Below are 19,088 nucleotides of genomic sequence, written 5' to 3' on the forward strand. Positions count from 1 at the left end.
CCGACTGCAGAGAGAGAGAGAAAATAATATATCTATTAAATAATATGTATATATTGAATAATAATCAGTAAAGAGATAAACAGTAAACATATCAGAACTTAAATTTCTGTATAGTTTGAGACTAAAAAAAAAGTCAAAATATCAAATGTCATAAACAAACAAAAAAAAATTCTTAAATGGATGGGTGGGCAACTTCGTTCACCAAGAACCTTGAATAAGGCACATACCTATGGTAGATCAGTGGTCACCAGCCCTGCTTCTAGAAATCCACCTTCCTGCAGACTACTTTACTGCATTACTGCCTTCAGGACTCCTTAATAAGCCAAATGAGGTGCATTAGATTTGGGTTGGAGGTGGAACCTGCAGGAAGGCTGATCTCCAGGAGGAGTGATGGTGATCTCTGTGGTAGAGTGACCATTCAAACCTCAGGTAAGATGACACAGAAAAGTGGTTAAAAAAAGAAAAGAAAAACAAAACAACACCTAAACAGTTGGGGGCCAATTTCGATTGCCAGAAAGGCACAAATGGATGCATATGTAAAAATGCTAAAAAGCTTTTTAATTTTTTTTGTGTCATTTACAAAAGCACCAACAGTCCAGCCACAAAAAAAAAAACAAGACAACCACCAGGGGGTGCCAACAGGGAAAAAAAATTACAAGAAAACAAATTAGGAGAGGAAAAAAAAAACAAAAACAAAACAAAAAAAAAAAAAAAAAAACACAACAACAACTCCAAATAACTTTGGCATAAGAAACAGCCCTTACATATTCCCCCACATTTATTCATCAGGACCAGTACTGCTCTGGGTGCAGCTCACCTGAGACAGGTAACCCCCCACCCCACCCCACCCCTCACGCACATACAGAACAGACGCTCACTGTTCACAGTTAGTGACGAACTCTCGCACTTATGCTCATGTGTGAGCCCTAAAGGAGACATCTACAGGAGAGAGTGGAGGTGAAGGTGGAGGTGAGATGTTTATTTGCTGAAAGAGTTGTAGGAGACGTGTGATCCGGGGTCCAGGGGCTTGCTGGCAGCCGTTTCATCTGCCTGCATGGTTTCATTCACAGCTTCCACTATCGGCTCCTTGTCCTCCTCGCCTTCATCATCACAGTTGGGCAGGTGGAAGAAGGCCGTCCAGCCCTGCACGTCGGCCAGCTTGTGGAATGTACGAAGAACCAGGTACATCACCATCAGCCCCACAAATAGATACACTGGGAGAGAAAACACAGAGGGGGAGCAGTTAGCAGGAGGAAATATGACAGGTGGAATTACATTACTTCACTACTTGGGGCTGAATGTGTGCTGGAACAAGGCATATCAATCAAATTTAACAAACCTGGCTCCTGGGAACATATTTAATATTTCAAGGTTTTATGTAATATTTTAAGGTCGACTACAAGTGCTTATATATTACTGCTGAGGTTTCTGCATATTTTGAATAAACAATTGTCATTCGGTTTAAAGCAAAATGTCAGTTAAAAGTGAAATGTTCTCTGGCCCAGCGACTCATTGAGATTCTCTAATATGGCACTTTTAGTGGTTGAGTCTGACACCCCTGTTCTAGGACCTCAATATTTAGCAAGCAAAGTTTATTTATATAGCGCTTTATTCAAAGCTATATATCATATATATCATATATCAACATATCAGACTGAATCTAGTTAAACGCAATAAAAAGGTAGAGTGGGTGGCCCTATGCTGTCGTGGGCCGTACGGATGGGGCCTAAACTGCCACGGGCTGAATTTTGTAGGTTCTTTTGTATGAACTGTATGTACATACAACACACACACACACACACACACACACACACACACTACGGTGATCACTACATTATACTCATTTCAAAAAGTAAGGAAAAAAAGAATCACGATGCGGGCCCTTTAAATCAGACATGGCACGTCAGCCAGTAACGCAGTAACGCTGAGGTGTGGATAGCAATTATTTATAACGGAAGGAGAGTCTAAAGCTACTGGACCTGCTTCAGTAAATACTTTCTTTAAACTGTTTTTATAGAATCTGCACTGTCTACGGTTGCATGATTTTCCTTAGTAGGACCTTAACAGAGCACTGACACATGATGGAACAAACCCAGGAGATGAATTTATCTGTATGATCTACAGCCTCAACTGATGAGTGCATAAATAAACTGCAGAGAAACTTTCTCACACTTCAATTACTAAGAGGAAGTGGTTTATCTCCGTATCGTCACAGTGCAGAACCCGGAGATAACATCCTGCATCTTCACTGTTCACGCTGCACGGCTCTGTGCTCTCTGTCTCCAGCTACTCTATTGTTTTGTATATGTTTACTATTTGTGCACCACTTTTACCAGGAAGGTTTCCTTCTACATGCATAGTTTAACTAACGGTGCTGTTTAAAAGGGGAACTCCACTAATTTTTCAAAATTTCCAGATAAATAACGGGTTGAGATTTAATCAGAGCGGTTCTGAGTGGTTTGGTGTGAAACGCTCTGTTCTAGATAAACTTACCAAATCGGAACTGTTCACAGTGGTGGTGAATGGAACCAAACGTCCTCCTCTAAAAGCTCCTCACAGAAACTTCCTACATGAAATGGTTCTGAATTCACTGCCTGATGACTGAGATGCTGTTTTATGATAGACATTCCATATAAACTCAGAAGACTCGTGTAGGTTCTCTGGTGGTTCTGGATGGTAAATAAAATGTCTATATCAGTGTTGTAGTCATGGCGATGTCTGGTTCCTATCACCACCACTATAAAGACGTCTGAACAATTTCACACAAAACCGCTGCGATTACGGCCCATGCTGAGTTATGGGGGAATTCTGAAATATTGGTAGAATTCCCCTTTAAACTTTGTTTCGAACTCACCTGCATTGAGCTTAAAGTGTGCCTTTAAGGAAGATGTATGTAAATGAGCTCCATTCTGATTGGCTGCCCTGTATTGTGCCTCACTCAAAAAGCAGTCTAGACTAACCTTCATGAGTGGGTGGGACTAAAACTACTGTAAGCTGAACTGGTGGATGTGTGTAAATGTGCTGGTTTTTGTCACATCACAAAAACAGCAGAAGTAACAGTGTTTTTGCATTTAAGATTCCACATATGGAATGTATGGACTTGTAAGTATTGTCGTACTGCTTTAGATTCACATAAAGAAGCGTTATTACTGTACTAACTAAAAAGCCAGCTACACACACTATTCAGCCATCACAGTAGCGTCACATGACGAACACGTTTGTTTCTAATCCTCTTTACTGCACCGCTCAGGCGATCACGCCAATGACCAAGCAGTTCCTCAGGAGAAGAAAAGCAGAGCAGCTGAAATTCTCTCTCTCTCACTCTCTCACTCTCTCACGATGCAGTTTCCTTCCCGCACATCGCAGCAATTCACCCCTAAACCAACAGCTGGAGTGCAGTTCTGGACCACGAGGGAAGAGCAACACCAATTTAGATATAAACACAAATGTTCCCACTCACTTTCATTACCAACACAGTACACGACTCATTTACACCAACACCCTAACCATTAAGCACTTCTGCTTTCAGGATGAAAACCTGAGAGTTTTCCCTGCTTTTCTGAAATAAGACTTTCACATGATGGTATCTTGTTTCTACACTTACTGTCCATTTCATCAGCTCCACTGACTCTATAGGTGCACTTTGTAGTTCTACAGTTACAGACTGTAGTCCATCTGTTTCTCTAATACTTTGTTAGCCCATTTTACCCTGTATGCTCGGTTCAGCTTGAAGCTGTTTTCCTAGCCCAGGAGCGGAACAGAGAACCAAAATCAAACTGCAGTTCAGAGATCAGAGCTGTGAGTGAAGGAGTTAATGAGGTTTCAGCTCCTGAATGAGGTGCAGAAACTCTCCGTTCTCCTTTCGCTTCTCCAAAGTGGACGGCGTCCAGCACACAGTCATTGTTTACCTGTTTCATAAAAAGCAACTTATACCCTCTTTGTAGATCTACTGTACATCTGTTCTGCCGCAGTGTGAACCCACTTTCAGCAAAAATTGTTTAGAGTGCAGTGGAAATAGATTTAACGGCAAAAAAAAAAAAAAAAAAAAAAAAAGAACTTTACATTTGTTCGATTACTTCTATTAGTCCTACTACTGCTACTATTACGGCTGATTACTACTGCTGACTACTACCATTATTACTGGTGCTGGTTACTACTACTACTACTACTACTACTACTACTACTACTACTACTACTACTACTACTACTACTACTAATGCTACGTTTACCGCAGAACACTACAATTACTGCTGCTACTATTACTGCTGACTACTACCATCATTACTGCTGCCTACTACCATCATTACTGCTGCTACTATTACTGCTGCCTACTACCATCATTACTGCTGCTACTATTACTGCTGCCTACTACCATCATTACTGCTGCTACTATTACTGCTGACTACTACCATCATTACTGCTGCTACTATTACCGCTGAATACTACCATTACTGCTGCTACTATTACCGCTGACTACTACCATTATTATTGCTGCTGCTGCTATTACCGCTGAATACTACTATTACTGCTACTATTACCACTGATTACTACCATTACTATTGCTACAACTACCGCTACGATGATGATTACTGAGCCAGCATGTGTAGGTTTGAGTGCTTTATGAGTAAATCCATCAGTATGATGGACTCTGGGTGTCATTTCTCTCACTGAAGGTATGAATGTAGCCTCAGTCTGTTAAGAGCAGCTCCAATCACAGCTCACATAAATGCTCAGAGCCAATAATGAGTCGAGCTGAGGGGCAGCACGCTGCAGGCTGGCCACGTACATTAAAGGGACACTGCATCCAAAAGTTTCAATTTCACCATCACTACAGCTGTAAACATGCTCACTCTCTCTGAACAGCAGTGCTGTTCCAGTTTAAAGACCAGGAAGACCCCTTCTGATGATGCATCTCAAAAGGTGGGTGGGACCTTTTGAAAGCTGTTTGAAGTGTTTAGCACGGCCGTATTTATCAGCCTCTATATCAGCCGATTCCTTCATCACTGTGTGGAGAACTCCCAATAAGTTGTATGATGTATTTTCGCAAAGCATGCTGGGTATTGCAATACAACACTGTGCAAATAACAGTAAATCCTAGTTTTGGGCCTTTAACATTAACAAAATTGCTTATTTTCACAAAGATTATTGACAAAATACTTTAAATTAAACTACAGCTCTCTTACATAATAAAGAAATAAAGCCTGACTGGTGTTTCTGTTCATATATAATCTCATTTCTCTAGAATTACAACACTTATGCAGGAGAAGCCCAAAATAAACTTCACTTTTAATGCAAGTCAAAGCCACACTTCTCTCCATGTAATTTTAGAGCATTTATTTTGGTTCATTTATCATGAAATGCACTGACAATGTGAAAGGCAACTGGTATGTTAGAAAAAATTAATAAATAAATGACAATTCTAGCGCTTCAGGCGTCAGAACTGCCGGACTATTTAAGGTGGAATGGGAAAGTTAGCTACCGAGATGTTAGGATGCTATTAGTGATTTTTATGCTTGTTATGAAGAAAAACGACCAAAATTCACTAAAACCACATTAAATTGAGATTAAACAGTGATTATCGTAATTTATTCACAGAGAAAATTCTCATATTTGTAGGTTTCTTTGTTCTCTTGTTCTCCATCTGAGTTTGGAGTCTCTGAAAAACCTCCGTTTGGAGGGTCACGTAGCCCCAACACTTCACCCCACCCCTAGACGTGAATGCTGAGTGCTGAGTGGTAGGAGCAAGGGGTGAAAAGAGACTGGGCCACAGCTCTTTAGCATATTGTTCACTGTGTAGCAACACAGGCCTGTCTTAAACCCTGTCGCACATGCCAGAGAGTTTTCCATCCATCTCTCATGTGAATTTTAAAAATGTGTATAAAAATCTGGATAAAAAAAGCCTAAAATCACAAAACAGTCTTTATATTTTGAGGTAGAAAGGTTAAATCTTGGTGCCCCTTGCCTAAACACTTTGGGCAGTCTTGGCCTGGAGGTTAAGGAACTGGCCCTGTGACCGGAAGGTCGCCAGTTTGATCCCCTGAGCCAACAGTACGTGACTGAAGTGCCCTTGAGCAAGACACCTAACCCCCAACACACAAACTGTGTGTGTGTGTGTGTGTGTGCGCGTGTGCGTGTGTGCGCGTGTGCATTCACTAGTTTGTATGTGGCGTTTCACTGCATGGATGGGTTAAATGTGGAGGTGAAATTTCCCCGTTGTGGGACGAATAAGGATCACTTTATCCAAAAAAAAAAAATCTTTAAAAGTTTCACGATGAAAAGAATTAGTTTACACCACCACCAACACATTCTGTCTAACTAGACACAGTGTGTTCAGTCTAAGAACACATTTTATACTTTTAACATAGAATCAGAAAACAATGACACAAAAGGTGTTACACAGGAAACACAAGCAGGTTTGCTTTTGTTTAACATCATTTTTAGGTGTAAAGATGTTACTTTAGGCATTGAATGCATGCTTAAATCATCACAAACCATGAAGAGCTGTTTAGCCTCTCTAATAGTCTTGATTATGTGGTTTCTGATACTCTATGACTCGCTGTTACCTATAAATATGGACTAAAGCGCATTAGCGGTCGTTCCGAACAGCATGTATAGAGGTATTTCCACAGATTTATTCATTTAACATGGAAAATCAGGAGAACCGCCCACCAGCAGCAGCACTGTTACTTCATTAGCTTTGCTGGGCTGAGTGCCAGAGCACCAACAAAGCACCAACAAAAGCATTCCTCATGCAGAATAATGTTCTCGCTTCAGAGAATAAATAATTAGATCTGCACCGCTAAGCCGACTCATATGAGAATCAGTAACTCGACAACTAATCAGCAGCAAAAGGTAACACATTACACAGCAAATCAGCAGAAATCAGTTACACTCAAAGTAAGTCAAGACCACAAAGGCCCTCACTGCTTCCACAGGGGGACAGTGGAGAACGTCCTGATCAGCTGTCTCACTGTCTGGTCTGGGAACTGCACTGTCTTGGACTGCAGGACTTACAGCAGATTGTAAGGACAGCTCAGAAGGTCATCAGGGGTCTTTGCCCACCACAGACACCTCCTACCCGAAGCCCTGCATCCGCAAGGCCGCCAGCATTGTGGACGACCCCTCTCACAGACTCTTCACCCTCCTGCCTCGCAGAAAGTACCAAAGCGTCCACGGAGTTTAAATATCATTCTTCAGAGAATAAACATCTACACCACTGAGCCGTCTCATAAGAGAGTTATCAAAACAACAGTACAAGCGAAACCCCTCCCCATGCAGTATGTCAACACTGTGCACAACAAACTGCACATGAAGAAGCTGAATGGATAAAGAGTTGCTAATTGGTTGCTATGTAATGAGCGGATTTGCATATTCCATCCCACATAGCAATCAGACTAACGGACTAACCAGAGATGTATTTGACTAATAAGAGTAAATCCATGAGCCTAAAATCTTAGCGCTAATTAATTAACTTGGCACTATTTGGTTGGTGAACTCATCAGCTCACTGACTGCGTGTGCAGTGTCATCACAAACATATGATGCATAAAAATGATTAAGCATTTACAAACTATTACACAAAAGCGCCATTCATTTCAGACTCCCAATTGAGCACCCTTTAGTGTCTGACACACCCAGAAGAGTACTGCGTCAATGATACCCAATGATAATGACCATAAAACAGTAACATCTCTTTAAACATTACAGAACAATAAAATCAGGCTTGTGCTTTGGGGTGAATGCTGTTGAAGAAAGAACTTCAGGAATGACACTGAAGGGAAAGAGTGTCTCAGTCCTACCCATAACGGAGAGCTTGTAGAGCGGCCTCAGCCTCTGGTTGGGCTGCTCCCCCGGAACAAAGTCCCCTAGCCCGATAGTGCAGAGAGAGATGAAGCAGAAGTAGAACGCCTCTAGGAACGACCACGAGTCCTCTATGGAGCTGAAGATGACCGCTGGCAGCACAAAGAAGGCCACGACCACCACCGTGAGCAGCACGACGAAGTGTCCAACGGCAACCGTTTGGGGCTGCCAGCCTGACCACTGCTGCCACAGCGCGATCGGCCTGTAGGTCAGCGGCCGCATCAGCCGCTGCACACAGGCGGTCAGCACCAGCATGGTGAAGGGGACACCAAACAGCGCGTAGACGATGGAGAAGGCTTTACCTGCATCCGACAGAGGGGTTGTGTGGCCATAACCTGAGGAGAGAAGAGGATTAAAGGGAAACACTTAAAAAGGGTTCTTAACTAAAGAGAACGGTTCTATTCAAACCCATGACTAATATATAGAACCGTCTGCATGCTTAAACAGTTCTTTGTCTGGTGAAATGGTTCTTCAGATTGACGGAGAACATGCTGTACATGGTAAAAAGGTACAGCGTGGTCATTAAAGGGCCAATATTATTAAAAAAACAACATTTAGCAACACATTGCTTTTCTTTTCAATAAAATGCTTTTATGTGGTACATACAGTAAACACGATTAAACATTTCAAACTGTGCCACTTACTCCCAGGTCATACAGTCCACAGAACCTGCAAAAGCAGCCAATTTTGAGCTGTTTTTGTGAAGTCACAAGAACAAACACATTTACACATGTCCACCTCTTCAGCCTATAGCTGTTTAGCCCCGCCCCATTTCGCAGAAGTTATAAGGAGTGTTTCAGCTCAGTGCTTATTAAAAGACATACAATACAGGACAGCTAATGAGAACAGAGCTCATTTGCATACAGTCTTAAAGGCACAGTAGGAAGGTTGGAAAATGAGAATGCAGGAATTAATTGTCACAGTCATAAGTGGACCTCAGGCCACGGGCCCTTTAATTTAAAACAGGTTTTAAGGTGGAGAGGCAGAATTGCACTTTCCTTTATATTTACCTATATATGTATAAACTTAACTGGGTCATTCTACAGAAACATCCCTTTTGTGTCCCTAGTGTTTAGAGATATTACATTGAAATTGTAACCCTAACAGGTTTTTAATTTATCTATTCTTATTCTATTCTATTCTATACATGACTATGGAATATATGAATGAAATGACAAAGAAAGCAAAAGCCAAATAAATATTATAAAATATATAATGAAAGATCCCCAGGAGTTGTGTCACTGATGTGACTGCATAACTAAAATCTCTTATTTTGAAATAAGTCACTCTGATGACGTCTCGACTTCTTTTGACCTGTTTTCTAAGGATCTATGAAGAAAAGCTCATGGTGAGTCCACTGTGTCTTTCAGTTCTCAGAGATTTTCTCATTCAGCTCATGATCTCATATGAAGCTTTTAGCTGAAGTCGCTGGTGTGACCGACTTTATTCTGTGGTCATTGTGGAAAAATAGAACACAACTGGATTAAATTCCATATTTTAGTGGATGTTCCATGATTGACAGCGTGTGGTTTGATGTTCTTGTAGCAGTTATTTAAAATGCATTCTTCATTAAAATGTTCCTTTATTATGCGGAACACCGATGACGATCAGTGACACCAGTGACTCCTATGGAGAGATAGAAAAGTGGGCGTTCCTGTAGAATGACCCATCCGCTTAACTAAAACAGCAAAATAAATAAAAGCCAGGAGTGCTCTTTAAAATGATAACTGCAGTAATTATGCTCACTAGCTGAAGGTACTGAAGAGGACACTTAAGCCGAGTTCCAGTTCAGTGACTGCGCTGATACCCTGAAATAAGTCTGGGCAATACGACAATGTTATTGCTACCACGATAAACTGCGGGTTCCTAAGAACTCCTAACTACACGTTTCATTACAGAGAGAGCATAATTAGGCCTGTTTGATTGGAATTAGTGCAGTACAGTTTGTAAAACACTAAATAAAAATCACTGTAGTTGGAGGTTTATTATTATTACTTTTTATATGTGGAACAACTTTGTCAGTTAACTTATTAAACCCTCAGAAAACCAAATACTGTGATGCATATCATGTAAAAAGAAAGCTAAATTAAGCATGTGTGGGCTGATCGACCACATATAGGGCAACACAGGAAAACTGGGGAATATTTCACTCTTTATTTTTGTTGAACTACCGCTTTAAGTCTATTTTGACTCGGGTGACTGGGTGCAGGGCTCCACACCCACAGATGTTTCCTGAGCAGCACTGAGCGGGCAGTCTAAAGTTATGCTTGACCAATTATCCAACTACAAACTGCAGGAGTTCAGTGATAAAGTGATCATTCAGGACTGTTTTCCCCTCTTAACCCACATGTAATCAATCAGCCAGGACAGTTCTTTAGCTTTAGCACTGGAACTATGAGCCAATGTAGCCAACAAGTAATGAAAGACCACACAGATCAGGCATAACATTCTGACCCCCGCCTTGTTTCTATGCTCATTGTCCGTTTTATAGCACCTCTTACTGTATAGGAGCACTTTGTAGTTCTACAGTTACATCCAGTTACATACAGTCCATCTGTTTCTGTGATACTTTGTTACCCTGTTCTTCAGTGGTCAAGACCCCCATGGACCCTCACAGAGCAAGTACTATTTCGGTGGTGGATCATTCTCAGCACTGCAGTAACACTGACATGGTGGTGGTGTGTTAGTGTGTGTTGTGCTGGTACGAGTGGATCAGACACAGCAGTGCTACTGGAGTTTTTAAACACTGTGTCCACTCACTGTCCACTCTATTAAACACTCCTACCTTGTCGGTCCACCTTGTAGATGTAAAGTCAGAGACGATACCTCATCTGCTGCTGTACAGTATTTTTGTTTGGAGGACTATGCTCAGTCCAGCAGTGACACTCCTCTGTCTGATCCACTCAGACCAGCACAACACACACCACCACCACCACCACCAGAAACAGATGGACTACAGTCTGTAACTGTAGAACTACAAAGTGCACCTATATGTTGTTCAGTATTATCTAGAGTTGATTATGAGGGTCTGATACTGTTATCTATAAACATCAAGATTACGCTGTTGGTTTCAGTCATGCAGACACGCTTGTGTGCAGTTTGATCTGCCAGCAGTGTCGTAAAATGCCAATCTGTGAGAAATGTGATTTTTCTGGTTAAGCTATTCCTTTAGAAACAGAGGAAGCCTGGTCTTGTTTCTGGAGTCCAGCAGGTCAGGTCCAGCATAAACTCCCACTGAGGCCTTTGTAGGAAAACAAAGCTGACAACGTGTCCTACTTTAGAGCACACACTGAACTCTGAATGCCAAAAAACAGAGCCGTTTCCCAGAAAGCCCTTCAGACATGTGAATGCTCTGTGAACAGAGGGACACCAAAAAGTGGCCGTGTGAACTGCTGAAGCGTGTAGAGTGCTGAACATCAGACAGCGCAGTGAGCACTGAAGCCCTGCACTACCATCTGAACACCAACTAGGCATGTAAACATGTTTAAAAGGGCCCATAGCCTACATTTTCCTAATGTATTACTTGCTATTTATGAGGTTTGTGTGGATTTATGTACCAAAATTGATTTCATAATTGTCATAATTAATTTATTAATGACTATTTTCCAACCTATCTTTACCTCTTAGTGCAAAACAGGCTGTTTTTGTTACTGTGCCTTTAAGACTGATCTATAATCACTGATACAAAGTACAACCTGATAGTACAAAGATGTACTATCGGGTTGAGGTCAGGACTCTGTTCAGGCCAGTCAAGTTCTTCCACACCAAACTGGCTCATCCATGTCTTTATGGACCTGCTTTGTGCACTGGTGTGCAGTCATGTTGGAACAAGAAGGGGCCGTCCCCAAACTGTTCCCACAAAGTTGGGATAATGAAATTGTCCAAAATCTCTTGGTGCTGAAGCATTAAGAGTTCCTTTCACTGGAACTAAGGGGCCGAGCCCAACTCCTGAAAAACACCCCCACACTATAATCCCCCCTCCACCAAACTTTACACTCAGCACAATGCAGTCAGACAAGTACCGTTCTCCTGGCAACCGCCAAACCCAGACTCGCCCATCAGATTTCCAGATGGAGAAGCGTGATTGGTCACTCCAGAAAACACATCTCTACTGCTCCAGAGTCCAGCTGCGGCGCTTTACACCACTGCATTCCACACTTTGCATTGCACTTGGTGATGTAAGGCTTAGACGCAGCTGCTCGGCCATGGAAACCAATTCCATGAAGCTCTCTATGCTGTTCTTGAGCTGATCTGAAGGCCACATGAAGTTTGGAGGTCTGTAGTGATTGACTCTGCAGAAAGTCGGTGACCTCTGCACATTATGCGCCTCAGCATCTGCTGATCCTGCTCTGTCATTTTACGTGACCGACCACTTCATGGCCGAGTTGCTGTCGTTCCCAATGACTTTTTTATAATCCCACTGACAGTTGACTGTGGAATATTTAGTAGTGAGGAAATTTCATGACTGGACTTGTTGCACAGGTAGCGTCCGATCACGGTACCACGCTGGAATTCACTGAGCTCCTGAGAGCGACCCATTCTTTCACTAATGTTTGTAGAAGCAGTCTGCAGGCCTAGGGGCTTGGGTTTATACACCTGTGGCCATGGAAGTGATTGGAACACCTGAATTCAATGATTTGGATGGAGTGAGTGGAATAATTGTGATAAGGAATTAAGAATGTGTGACTCACTTTGCAATGAAAAAAAAAATAAGGTGGCAAGCTCTTTTGAAACTGAGGATTGATCATTATTATGTAGCAAATCTTCTGAAATGTTGATTTTCTTCATTCTGATATTAGTCTGTATTGTTTAAATGCAGCATAGTATATGATTTATAAGCTACAGCTTCAGACGACAACATTTCAGCCAGTACTTGTTTTTGTGTGGATTATTATGTCCATTAATTTTAAACCTATAATTCTTATTTTTATGGGTGTAAACACCTTGATAATGAAATAGACTAATTAATTAGTCAGTAATTAATTAAAATCTGTAATTATAAGCTTGCCATTTAGCACAAGGAAATAAAATGTGTATCCCGAGTCAAACAACCTGAGCTGTACAGAATAAAAGACATTTTAATGCAGAAAATCTAAAATAACAAATAGAAATAACTCAGTTAAAGGAGCCCCAGAAGGGTCACCACAGAAGAACCACCACTTCTGGTTCCCTAAAGAAATCTTTCAACAGACGGCTCTCCACAGATGCATTCTTGTGAATGAGATGTGGACATGAAGAACCTACTTTAAAGAACTTCCACATAATGTGAAGGTTCTGGGTCAGTTAAAGGTTTTCCTGTCTAAGCCAGGAACCATTCAGGAGCCTTTGCTTTCGCCCAGTAAGTGTGCAGCACAGCTGAAGGCCGAGGAACCCGAACGTTGAGCTCCAGCAAACAGAAGGAAGCACCAAGGCTCTGAACTTCACCTCCATCTGATAAGAACGAGCGCAGCGCAAATAAGCAGGTCACAGTAGTGAAAACAAAAAAAAAAAAAAAAAAAATCTGAACGCGTAAACAGAAGCAGAGCTCCACGTCCAGCACCTCAGCCTCAGAGAGGAAACGCAGAAGTGGACACTTTCACAGTGGATACGATGGGCAAGACTTAAAGGGCACATTTCACCGAAAAAACACCACCCTCTCTTTTAAATAGGAGACTTTGATAAAACCAACACAGCTGTAGGCTGAACAGGCAAATATATCACTGCTGTTGAAACAAAACCTTGTATCTCTAAAATGCTTACTGTACAGGAGAAGGAAAAACCCCTTTACTTTTAATGTAAGTCAATGGAACCAGAATGTGTGTGTGTGTGTGTGTGTGTATGTATGTGTGTGTATGTATACACACACACACCTTGAAAGCTTGGTTCTTTGAGTGCTCATGGAACAATTTTCTTCACTAAAGAACCCTTGAAGAACCATGTTTTTTTTTGAGTGTACTTCTTTTGAGGGAAAATAACCCATTAATGCATCCAATTAGTATCATGTGAAGCATTTCCCTCGTGTCTTTTGTGATGTCCAGAACTTAAAGGGCAAGAACATTCAAAAGGGGCTGTTATTGTAGAATAGTTTCCATATATGGATTGTATGGACTGTATGGAGAACTTGTTCACATGTTGCATTAAAAAAACCCACATCAGTTGTCCATGAAACGGGCCCTTTAACATTGTTACAACACTGAGTAAATAAGACAGGTTGGTGAGTGTTGACTCAGCTCAGCAGGAGGAGGTTTGCTTGAGGAAGCCTGAGGCTTCTGTATGAAAAATAAATAAAAATGATGCAGTTTGGCAGGTTTGGGGGAAAGTGTGTAACGTGTGCACACCTGACTCTCAGGTTCACTCAGCAGACCATGAGAAAGTCCATAAAGTCTGTCCACACCAGCCGACTTTACTGCACTGCTGCCTTTGTCATCAAACAAGGAAACCAACCACACATTAAACACCACGCAGAAGATTCAACCACGTCTACTGTATTTAACCCACTGTATGCTGCTTTCAGGCACCGTATACGAATGAATTATGGATGTTGATGGATGTAGTGATTAAATTGTGCCTTCGTTAATCTTCTGTGGGAATTTGTGGTCATATCTAGGGGAAATACTGACCACCTACCTACATCTGACTTTCTGCTTTATTTATTAAGCCATTAAATTAATTTGTAGCAGACATTTCTAGTGTCCTTTGGTAAAATAACCATGTATTTAACTAAGAAGTATCCCATTTTTCCTTAATTTTCTTCTGCAGGTATTCTGGAATACTGGAGTCCGCCAGGGATGGAAGCACATCGTCTGCATATACACCAATTTTAGAATCTTCCCTTCCAGTTACTCACTTAGTTTTAGTGTTTTCCCTCACAGCCTGAGGCAAAGGTTCTATAAAAAGAGGTAAACTGGAGATGGCGGACGCCCACGGCGTGTTCCTCTCTTCAGCTTAATTGTTTTCATTAGAAGGTCATTAAGCCTTATTCTGGCAGTCAGTGATGTATATAAATATCTAGAACACTATGCTTTTATCATTAAATCCCATTCCAGCAAGTGTTAAATACAAGTATGTAACTAATTACACCGGACAGGCAAAACATCATGACCACCTTTGTAGTTCTACAGTTACAGACTGTAGTCCATCTGTTTTTCTGATACTTTGACTGACTGGGTAGGAGTGTCTAATAGAGTGGACAGTGAGTGGACACAGTGTTTAAAAACTCCAGCAGCACTGCACTGACTGATCCACTCGCACCAGCACAACACACACTTACACACCACCATCACTTCAGTGTTACTGCAGTGCTGAGAATGACCCACCACCCAAAGAGTACCTGCTCTGTGAGGGTTCATGGGGGTCCTGACCACTGAAGAACAGGGTAAAAGGGGGCTAACAATGTATGCAGGGAAACTTTTGCTCTGAGTGAGCCTTAATTATGTTTCCAGCCAAGGAACCCTAGTACAATACGGAACCCTTTTTGCTGAGTGTATACAGAACATTGTGTCTCACTTGAGCACAAAGGTGAGAAGAGTTCTGCGCTTTAAGAACACATCACGAATCTGACGTGGACTCTTTCTTAGGACCTTTCTCAAGAACATACTTAAGGAAAATACTGGAGAACGAGACCCAAAGTCTTTACTAAAGAACCCTTGAAGATCCACCTTTTAAGAGTGTAGCTTTTAACTCAGTGGTGATTAAAGAGGAGACTTCCTCGGCGTTGACTGGTCGGCTGTAGACAGGGGCGGGGACGAACTTAGGACACCAACTTTAATAATAATAATAATAATAATACAGATACTAATAAAGTCCTAAATGTTACAGTAACTGAGGTTTAGCTAAAATTCTTTTGTGCTTATTTTCGAGCGGTGTTTGTATTTTATGGTGGCTGCTTTGCGGCCACGTCGCTTAAACCACATGCAGGATCAGGTGCAAAGAGAGAAAGTCTATGTTCTAGTTCTAATACTGATTCCCAAAGCAGCTTAAAATTGTTGTTTAAAAGGGAAAAAAATCTTCTAAAGGATATTTTATCGGCAAATACATCTGCAAATCTTGGTGACTGTGGTGACTGGTCACCACAAAGTGATTCTGCATACATTTGTCCAGAGAGCAGAGCAGCGATATCATCACTGCGTTAAAGCATCGGCGCATTCTGATGCAAATTAGCAAAAAAGGAACCCCCGACTTAAGACACGCCTCCCTGGCCTGGTTGTAGAAGACGTTGACTATTTTTTGTGGTTCTCTGAAAGTCTGACATTCATTCAACTTAAAATGTGCAGTTAAATCCATTTTAAAAAGCATTAATATCTTTTTAACTCTGCCAAAAGAGTCAGTCATAAAAACAAGCAGTCATATTGTCTCTGCAATGTAGCTAAAAAGTACACACTGAAAGAGCGTTCTTCAAGGGTTCTTTAGTAAAGGAAATAATTCTTTATAGAACCATGAAATGTATATGGTTCTGTTTAGCACCAAAAAAGGTTTGTCTATTCTTATGACGTCAAGCTTGTATAAACGGTTTAAAAAGTGGGTTCTTCAAGGGTTCTTTAGAAAATTGTTCCATATAGAACCATGAACACTCAAAAAAAAACCTCTGCATGACTGAAGGGTTCTTTGCATCATGAAAGGGTTTGTTAGATTGATGGAAAATGTGTTCTAGATGGTTCTATGTGGCACTAATCAGAAGAACCCTTTCACCATGCAAAGGGTTATTGGAGTGTTCACGGTTCTATATAGAGGCATTTTATTCACTAAAGAATGCTTTGCATGATTAAGTGGTTCTCTGCACGGTGAACTGGGTCTTCAGATTGATGGAGAATGTACTGTATATGGTTCTACAGAGCACTAAAAAGGGTTCCGCTTTTGTTACAAGCTTAACATTTTTTGTGCTATACAGAACCAATTTTCAAAAAGGTTCTATGCACAACCACATATAGCACTATCTGAAGAACCCTTTCACTATGCTAAGAACTTTTTAATCATGCAAAGGGTTCTCTGAGTACGTATGGTTCTATGTAGAATTTTCTTTACTCAAGAACCCTTGAAGAACCATCATTTTTTATGATGTGCACTCTTTAAAAGCACAACTTAAGTGGAAGGATAAAAAGGCAGCTTTAAAATTATACTTAAGCGCTGCGTAATGTCTAGAACTGCAGTGGAACATCTTAGAACATCCAGCATCCATCAACACAGGAACTACGGGTCTGAAACTAGCTTCTTATTGGAATTTTAGCTTGGGTGCAGTTTAGGGCAGAGTGCACCATTTAAGGTAGCCTGGAAAGTTCTGACGAATAGGAATCTGTATAGGAATTTACTGAAATTGGGAAGTTACGGCTCTGTTCTTCTCTTCATGGACACTTTCGGTTTAAAATGAAATGCTGAAGCTCCACAGAGAGAGATGCCAAGCAGATCAGGAGCTAACAGGGTAGCATGAACCAACAGGGTAGAATGAACTGGACCCCCACCAAAGAAAGAGAATTAGGAGCTGAACGCTTAGGACTAATCCTGATCCTGATCCTGAGCTCTCCTTCACTCATATACAGTATGTGTGGCGGCTGTTAATGAATATCATTAGAACCCGAGCTCAAACAGGAGCTCTGTTGCTGTAAATCATTAACAGCTCTAATAAAAGTAAAATAACCAGATTAAAACCACTTTAATGATCTCTGATCAAGTCAGTGGCTGAGATGTAAACGGAGCTGTTTGGTGGGAAGTGGACGTCTAGTTCCCATCACCACCACTGCCACCAAACGACTCGGTTTACATCTTCGTCCTTTAATTGTGCAGCGATTTTGAAAAGTGGGTGGACTTCCCCTTTAAGCAGAGTGAAACTTCTCCTCCGTGGCCTAAAGTGAAGCGATAAAGCTCCAGAACCAGAGTAGATGATACACTTTCTCACACGACATCGAGCTCTAAGAGGTTCCTCACCTACGGTGGTGACCAGCGTGTTGGCGAAAAACAGAGAAGAGGCCAGGTCCCAGTTGGAGCTGACCGAGGCGTTCCTGAGCGCGGAAACCCCGTATTTGTTGGCTCTCAGCACCTTCTCCAGAAAGTCCTCCAGCGTGGAGGCGTTGATGCAGCTGAGCTGGAGGATCTCCGCCTTGAGGGCGCTCAGCTCGGAGTGCAGGTCCTCCTCCACAGGCCGCTCGATGGCCGAGAACACCAGCGCTCCCAGCAGCAGGTAGACCACGTAGGCCAAGACTAAGCCCCCCAGCAGCAGGCAGGACCTGAGGACAGTGGACATGGTGGCCTGCAGAAGTGGTGAGAAGCGGCGGAGACTCGGTTCATCCAGGCCACGTCTGCAGGAAACCCGCCGGAGCTCAGCCGCCTCCGCTTTAAGGCTGCGAGGCTGAGCTGAGCTGAGCTGGGGAACTCCTCCCTCTTCTGCTCGGGGCCCGTCCTGAAACCGGAGCTCCTCTGCGGCGCTCTCGTCCCTGTTCCTGCTCATTCACTCCCATTTCACCCCAGAAAGCACATACACTCTCACAGAACAGGGTTCTTCAGTGGACACAGTGGTTCCTCCCAGTGGAAAAGATTTACTATAAAGCAGGTCTCAGTGCTGAGGCAGTGAAGGGTCACTGATTTCTGATGTTTCCCTCAACTGGGAGAAGTTCTGCTGATGAGTGAGAACAGCGTGAGTTCTCCTTCTGCACTGCGCTCTTAAAAAAGATGGTTCTCCATCAGTCTGAAGAACCATCTCACCATGCAAAGGGTTCTTTAAGTGTTTGTGGTTCAGTATAGAACCATTTTCTTTACTAAAGAACCATCTTTTTTTTTTTTTTTTAGAAGAACCCTTAGAAGAAGCCTTTTTGGTGATGCACAGAACCAACTACAAAACATTCCACATCAATCTAAAGAACGACATCATCAGGCAAAGAACCATTTAAGCATACAAAGGGTTCTTTGAGCATTTCTGGTTCTATATAGAACCATTGTCTTTACTAAAGAACCCTTGAAGAACCATCTTTTTTGAGATTGCTGGGCCATTTAAGCTATAACTCACAAAAATATACGCAGGCCTACTGCATTGTTTTAAAGGGCCTGTATGTTTTTATATATTAGGTATGTTTTTTTAATGATGACCTCCCTGAAATACATTATAATACATACTTATTGTGTATTGTGGGGGTGGGGCATAATTACATTTTATTGATTTGAAATGTCTCATTAGAAATATATTAGAAATAAAGTCAATTCCCATTCTGCTGACAGAACGGCCACTAGGGGGCACTGCATAACGAGGCTACAGAGCAAAGGTTT

The 19,088-nt window shown here is 41.9% G+C and overlaps 1 protein-coding gene across 1 annotated transcript; it reads right to left on the reverse strand.

Annotated features, from left to right (window-relative positions):
• Window positions 1-675: 675 nt before the first annotated feature.
• kcnk6 (potassium channel, subfamily K, member 6) lies at window positions 676-18,199 on the reverse strand. Its single transcript, XM_017723433.2, has 3 exons — window positions 17,757-18,199; window positions 7,799-8,194; window positions 676-1,214 (listed from the first exon to the last, which is right to left on the reverse strand). Exons 1-3 carry the CDS (start codon window positions 18,070-18,072, stop codon window positions 979-981), a joined length of 948 nt encoding a protein of 315 aa, XP_017578922.2. The 5' UTR covers window positions 18,073-18,199; the 3' UTR covers window positions 676-978.
• Window positions 18,200-19,088: the final 889 nt, after the last annotated feature.

Source organism: Pygocentrus nattereri, chromosome 7 (genome assembly GCF_015220715.1).
Source record: "Pygocentrus nattereri isolate fPygNat1 chromosome 7, fPygNat1.pri, whole genome shotgun sequence".
Classification (NCBI taxonomy): Eukaryota; Metazoa; Chordata; class Actinopteri; order Characiformes; family Serrasalmidae; genus Pygocentrus; species Pygocentrus nattereri.

Coding starts and splice junctions, on each gene's coding strand:
- kcnk6 (XM_017723433.2), bottom strand. CDS start 18,072: ATGTCCACTGTCCTCAGGTCCTGCCTGCTGCTGGGGGGCTTAGTCTTG. Junction 8,195..17,756: donor CACGCTGGTCACCACCGTAG/GTGAGGAACCTC, acceptor TTCTCTCCTCAG/GTTATGGCCACACAACCCCT. Junction 1,215..7,798: donor CTACAAGCTCTCCGTTATGG/GTAGGACTGAGA, acceptor TTTCTCTCCCAG/TGTATCTATTTGTGGGGCTG.